We start from the raw sequence: 7234 nt of genomic DNA on the forward strand, positions 1-7234 counted from the left end.
AAAGATTCATCTGACGGTCGTGATAATGTCCGATCTCCTTTGGTATCCTCAAAATGTACAAAATAGATGGACATTTTTGTTTTTTGGACACGATCTTCTTAATATCGTTTAAAATATTATACCAATGAGATACGAAAAAAACTAAGAGTGATATTTCTTCGCCTCACTTCGCAGTAAGAAAATTTTTCGAACTTTGACTAAGTAGTGTAGGCGAATTAGCAGAAAAATCGCATTAAAAAAACATGTTTACCTAGCCAAGCTTTTTTGGCGGGAAATTGTCGAGGGTGACCCCATGAATAATTCCTGAGAGTTACCACCCCGTACCCCTCTTGCTAATTTTTTTATGGGGGGCTGAACCCCCCCAAAATGGGTTTTTCGCAGATTTCTCCTCAGGGGTTGATTTTACGTCGAAAACAGTTCAGTACTTTTTTGTTCTACGTCAAATTTCCGATCTAGTGATATATCAACTGTCCTTCTACCCCCAAGGGGGGTGGGGCTAGAACCATTTAAATGAGAGGGGTTTTCTAAAAAACACAAAAAAGATATCGTCGTGTAGGAGGGGTGAAATGGCCCCCGAGAGCGTTCGGGTTGATAATAGCATGGAAGGTGGGTACCATCGAGAAACTACCGCGTGAAAAATTTCAGATCCACACCACCTCCCCTTTTTGGGGAATCCCCCTTTTTTGAAATTTCAATAACACAGTCCTCAGCCCCATTTCAACCGATTTTGAAAATTTTTCTGGAAGTTATGTATATCCTTAGTAGGTATCCCCATAAAAATTTTCAACCCCCTCCCCTCATATTTACCCCTCAAAATGGTGTTTTTTTCATTTTTTTATGCCTGTTAACAACCAAGATTGCGAGGTACAATTTTGGAAACACGTTTTTTGGATGTATTTGTGACCCCCAAACATCATATACTATATTAAAAAATTTTGCTTTGGTGCGCCGTGGTGAAAACTTGGAATAATGTATCTTAGGGGGTGGGGGGTGAAATGGGAACTTTGAAAAAAAAATAACTAATAATGAGTAGGGTATCGTTTTCATATGATTCGATACCGCTGAACACGAATATGACGTCAGATTTTCTGCTACACTCACCTAGCCCTCTCCAGAGCCCCTCAACCCCCTCAATTTTCAGTATTTCTGAAATGAAGTTATTTTGATGACATTGATGTCGTTTTCATATGATTCGATACCGCTGAACACGAATATGACCTCAGATTTTGTGCTACACTCACCTAGCCCTCTCCAGAGCATTCAGCCCCCCCTCAGTTTTCATTATTCGTCCTCGAGGATTGATTTCAAATTTGAAATAGCTCGGTAATTTTGTTGTACATCAAATTTCTTACAAATTTTGTCCACCAACTCCCTCCCGAACATGTTAAGGGGGGATGAGGCCTCTTAAATTGTTTTTTCAAAAAAAAATTCAGTGCTAAACTAGTAACCCTTTCTGTAATAGTATATGAATTATTGCATGGAAGAATAATAAACACTAAGGAGGGGGTGAAGGCTCTGGAGAGAACTGGGTGACTGTAGTAGAAAATCTGAGGTCATATGAAAACGACACCAATGTCATCAAAATAGCTTGATTATTTCAAAAATAGTGAAAATTGAGGGGGGCTGAGGGGGTCTGGAGAGGCCTAGGTGAGTGTAGCACAAAATCTGAGGTCATATTCGTGTTCAGCGGTATCGAATCATATGAAAACGACATCAATGTCATCAAAATAACTTCATTTCAGAAATACTGAAAATTGAGGGGGTTGAGGGGCTCTGGAGAGGGCTAGGTGAGTGTAGCAGAAAATCTGACGTCATATTCGTGTTCAGCGGTATCGAATCATATGAAAACGATACCCTACTCATTATTAGTTATTTTTTTTTCAAAGTTCCCATTTCACCCCCCACCCCCTAAGATACATTATTCCAAGTTTTCACCACGGCGCACCAAAGCAAAATTTTTTAATATAGTATATGATGTTTGGGGGTCACAAATACATCCAAAAAACGTGTTTCCAAAATTGTACCTCGCAATCTTGGTTGTTAACAGGCATAAAAAAATGAAAAAAACACCATTTTGAGGGGTAAATATGAGGGGAGGGGGTTGAAAATTTTTATGGGGATACCTACTAAGGATATACATAACTTCCAGAAAAATTTTCAAAATCGGTTGAAATGGGGCTGAGGACTGTGTTATTGAAATTTCAAAAAAGGGGGATTCCCCAAAAAGGGGAGGTGGTGTGGATCTGAAATTTTTCACGCGGTAGTTTCTCGATGGTACCCACCTTCCATGCTATTATCAACCCGAACGCTCTCGGGGGCCATTTCACCCCTCCTACACGACGATATCTTTTTTGTGTTTTTTAGAAAACCCCTCTCATTTAAATGGTTCTAGCCCCACCCCCCTTGGGGGTAGAAGGACAGTTGATATATCACTAGATCGGAAATTTGACGTAGAACAAAAAAGTACTGAACTGTTTTCGACGTAAAATCAACCCCTGAGGAGAAATCTGCGAAAAACCCATTTTGGGGGGGTTCAGCCCCCCATAAAAAAATTAGCAAGAGGGGTACGGGGTGGTAACTCTCAGGAATTATTCATGGGGTCACCCTCGACAATTTCCCGCCAAAAAAGCTTGGCTAGGTAAAAATGTTTTTTTAAATGCTTATTCGCCTACACTAAAGATATCAGATCCATCATTGAATTTTTTTTCAAAACTTGTTTAACAAACCTAGTGTAGGTACATATTTTCAAATGTAAACAAGTCACAAGTGATTGCGTATTTAGGGCAGGTAAACACGATAGGTTTATATAAAACTCCCGGTGGTTTCGCCTTTCGCATAATTAATTCGACTACGGCGACGACAACGACAGCAGAAAAAAAGTCTGAATTGTGTCTATACTACAGACAATAGACATTACCTACGTCGTATAAACAAAACTATGAGCATTGTAAACTGTATAGGTAAGGTACCAAGGTACGTAGATCAGTGAGCCGTATCAATTGGAATTCTTCAAATCTTAATAATGCATCAATTCAATAATTCGCAGATGTGTACTTCCAGAGGTAGATATCATCTGTTAAAACTAAAAACTTTGAGGCAATGACTGATAACGAGAATACGGATTCATGTACAGGAAATTTTTGTAACTGGAACACTGTGTCAGTGCAGACTTCGAAATGTCTCAGGGGGTTGCCTATCAAATCACTAGGCGATTTCAGGGTAGGGACACCTTGAGGAGAAGGGGGGCTTCGGTCTGGGATGTGGTAGAGATCAAGAAGGAAGGCAAAGTAAACGGTACCACGACAGAAAATTTTATTTTGTACATGGTCACCAAAGATCGGTACAATGATAAGCCTACTGTACAAAATTTCTTAATGACATTAAAGAACCTAGTCATAAATAATGTACACAGCTTAACATCAAGCAGTTGGCGATTCCCAAGATAGTCTGCGGATGAGACCAGCTGGATTGGAGCCTGGTAAGACACTCGTTAATCGAGTTCTTCAAGAATACTCCAATCACAGTCCGGGTCTGCAGCCATCAGGAAAAGCAGAAAGCCTGATGAAGACTTTTGAACCCTGAAGATGACTATAGATTGAAGATGTAAATTGTAAATAGATATTTTTATTATAATTAGATTGTAAGAGGTGGTCAGTGCCAAAGAAATATAAATAGGCATTTTCCACCTCATATATATTCAAATGCATGTAGATAGGGTTTCAGTGTACATAGTAGTTTGTATAGGTATGGCTTGACCTCTTTCAGACGTATTTCATGAAAAAGCTTATAAAAAACACATTCACAGCAAAAAAATTAAAATTTGATTATTTTTTGAATTTTTTCAAATTTTGATTTTTTTGTGATGAGTTAATTTCACTGAGTGAAAGGGGTTTTTCAACGTTTTCAACGGATATGTAAAAATAGGGGTCAAATGGGTCAACTTTACCAATCAAAACTTTGTTTCATGTTTTAAATAAAAAAATCTCATTTTTTTGCAAACTTAGAATTTTTTTAAATCGACTTTGCGACAAGTTACCATCCCAATTTTTTAATATGTTGTTCAGCATGAACAGTTGTCCATAATATATTTTTTTCAGAATTTTTGAGAGTCGGAACGGTATGAAAACTACGTTTTGAAACTTTTTGAGCTAATTTTTTGTACGAAAAAAAGTGGCAACACTGATTTCTATGATTGTATCACCAAAAAGCCTTTCAAACCCCCTAACTATGGGAAATAGTTCCATTTTGGAAGGTTTCGCGGTTATCGAGTAATCCACTGCTGAAATGGATGATACATATTATAGGTTCACTGAAAACTTTGACACCCCCTGGCTGCCGTTAAAAATGGGATAGAGGGCTGCGATTTGCGCCATTGGTCATCCCTTCGGAAGGTCTTTCCACAGGAAAAATTTCAAAAAAATCGCCGAACCCGCCTACCACTTCTTGGTCCAATTGACGTGGAATGACCCAGATATGTACTTCCAGAGGTAGATATCATCTGTTAAAACTAAAAACTTTGAGGCAATGACTGATAACGAGAATACGGATTCATTTACAGGTGGTAACTAACCAAACCAAGCAACCTGTCGAGATGCCCTGTACTGAATTGAACACTACAGCGATTTTCGGGAGAAAAAAAATGGTCTGAAACTTCCATAATCAAAATTTCAGCTCCTCAAATTAATTTCTCAAGATTTCGTGAATTTTTGAAAACTTAAAATGGACCATTCGTGGCAATTTATGTTTTTTTTTCCAACATACATAATTATATGTATACTTTAGTTGCGGAGATTTCATCAACATCAAATGCAGGCTACCTCGAGATGTCCCCCGGTAAGATCACGTTACAATTCGTAGATCTACGCAGATAATTTTAAAGATGTGCAATATTTTCGTAACACCTTGTATGTAATTAATTGGTTAAAAATAAATTCTAATGTATAATATCCGTACACGAATACTTGTGCGAATAGTCTACAACACGCATTAACACCAGAACGCTTGAAATGTGGCAAAATTCTTTATATATACTTAATTATAGCAACGATTAAAATCGGTTGATAATTTTTCAAAACTAGAATTGCCGCATTCCAATTCCTCAAGGTTTTGCAGCATTTCCTAGACGTGATCCTCGTCGAGATTTCCGACTTGACGATGACCGGTCGGTGGTCAGCAAAATTTAAAACACATCGATCAAATTTTAGATTCCATGGAGAAAATTATTTCTCTAAATTTCTGGTTTTATTACATCGAATTAACCGGTTTAGAGGTTTAGACGAGCGACTACAACGGTCGATAAACAGAGTTGGTCACCAATCATCACCATTACTAGCACTGAACCGACTACAACTATTACGACACTTCTTCACGCCATTCCCAAATATTGGAAATTTTTTGTCCCCAATAAACTAGATGCGAACTCGAACGAATCCAGACATTATAAACGAGATCAAGGATATGTCACTATACCTTAGTGATTTAATATTGCTACTGAGAGAATAAGCGAATAATTATTATTATTTTCGTCATGAAATCCAAGCATATTATCGTTATAATCGTTTTTTCATTTTTTTTTTCATTTTATTATTATTATTCTAGATCCGATTAAATAATTATTTTTCAATTATACAGCCCACTTACAGCCGAAGGATTTCTTATTAAGAAGCATGGCATGGTTAAGCATTATCTACAGATTGTTTGCAAAAGTTCATATCAGCGTTTTCGATTCGTAGAAATTCAAATTCAAAAGGTTTCAGACTTTTGATAACAGGTGCTTACAAGTTTTTAAAAATGTAATTTCTTTTTCTTTTTTTCGTTCAGTTATGAAAGACATGAATGTAATTTGTACGATGACGTTAGAATTCAGACTCGAAAGTCGAAATAGCGCTTGGAATTTGGAAAGGAAGATCAGCCTCATTTTAGAGAGCATCCTCGAAAACAACCAACATAATGAAAAGAAGGAACCGGAACAGAAGACGCGACAAAACAGCTGGTCACTAGAATAAGACAGGCTGCCGACAGTACGACGTAACGTGACGTATCGACTACCGCAATAATCCCACACAGTTCATCATTTCTTTTGGATTTCAGCCAGAATTTAGAAATTTACAAATTCTGAACAAAATTTTCCGATTCCCATCGTTATAAAGCGTACAATACATTCGACATCGTTCTATCGAGGTATACTCGTACCTCTACCTTCGTACCTAGATGAAAATATTTACATAATTCTCAGTAGGTTGTAAATGAACGAGCTGAACTTACAACGCTTGTACGACTTCACAATAGCCTGTATAATAAGGTCGCTTTGGTTTAATAGATCGGATTTTGTATCGAGTTAATTAGCTTAGGGATTAATAAGGTGCAAAACTCGATAGTTCACGACACAGGTAGCTTCAACTTGGGAACTGACGGCGAACAATACTTTTCCAATATTTTAACATCAAATCCACTTCCATCGCTGATCGCTAGTTCGCTACGAGCTTCCGTAAGAAAGTTGAAAATCACTTCAACCATTTAAATCTACAACATGATCTGTGAGTTTCAAATTTCACTCACACGATCGAGTTCGTGTCAATTAACGCGCACCTACATGCTATTAATAGGCAAATCATATACACGACAGAAGGATTGAGAAAACGCAACGTAGCATATCGATGACCATTGACTTGTCACCGGAACTTACAGCAGAAATATTGGTGCGGGTTCACATCGTACATAAATTAAAAACCAACGATAACGATAGAAATTTATGCCAAGCATAAATAAATGCAACGTACCTGATCTTCTGAATCATTTTTCACGCATATGCAAGCAGCCCTTCTTTTGAATCCATCTGCATCATATATACGAGTAGAATTCGGTTTTTCTTTCACCATTTTGAAAATCTTGAAATTAACTAGACAACTATTTATATACTACGCGGATCTTCTTAACCGAAATGTGAACTAAAAAATAAGCTTTGTAGTACAAACACCATGTTGAGAAAAAAAGAAAAGCGAACGCGACAACGAAAATGAAAAAATTTAACTACAGATCAAATGTAACCTAGACTATAATTACTGTCAATAAAGAGAAGTCTCTTGAAATTAAACTTAAATTTTATGACAATCCCCATGCTCGATGCAGCAGGGAAAAATAATCCGTTCCGCACAAAATTATTAAACAAATCGCAAGCAGAAATACTGCAAACTGCAATTCAAAACGTCAAATGTCGACTTTTCGAAGAATGTAC

At 37.3% G+C, this 7234-nt stretch overlaps 1 protein-coding gene across 2 annotated transcripts in view; it reads right to left on the reverse strand.

The window, feature by feature from the left end:
- Positions 1–7234, reverse strand: part of Aps (diphosphoinositol polyphosphate phosphohydrolase 1 Aps) — a 33260-nt gene extending 26026 nt beyond the window's left edge. The window contains exon 1 of one of the 2 annotated variants that reach the window (XM_065356037.1): positions 6780–7234. In XM_065356037.1, coding sequence (XP_065212109.1) covers positions 6780–6878 — 99 coding nt within the window. In that variant the 5' untranslated portion in view covers positions 6879–7234. The remainder of the gene's footprint in view (positions 1–6779) is intronic. The other variant, XM_065356036.1, reaches the window with a different exon arrangement.

The sequence above is a fragment of the Planococcus citri genome, chromosome 3, assembly GCF_950023065.1.
Source record: "Planococcus citri chromosome 3, ihPlaCitr1.1, whole genome shotgun sequence".
In the NCBI taxonomy this organism is placed as follows: domain Eukaryota; kingdom Metazoa; phylum Arthropoda; class Insecta; order Hemiptera; family Pseudococcidae; genus Planococcus; species Planococcus citri.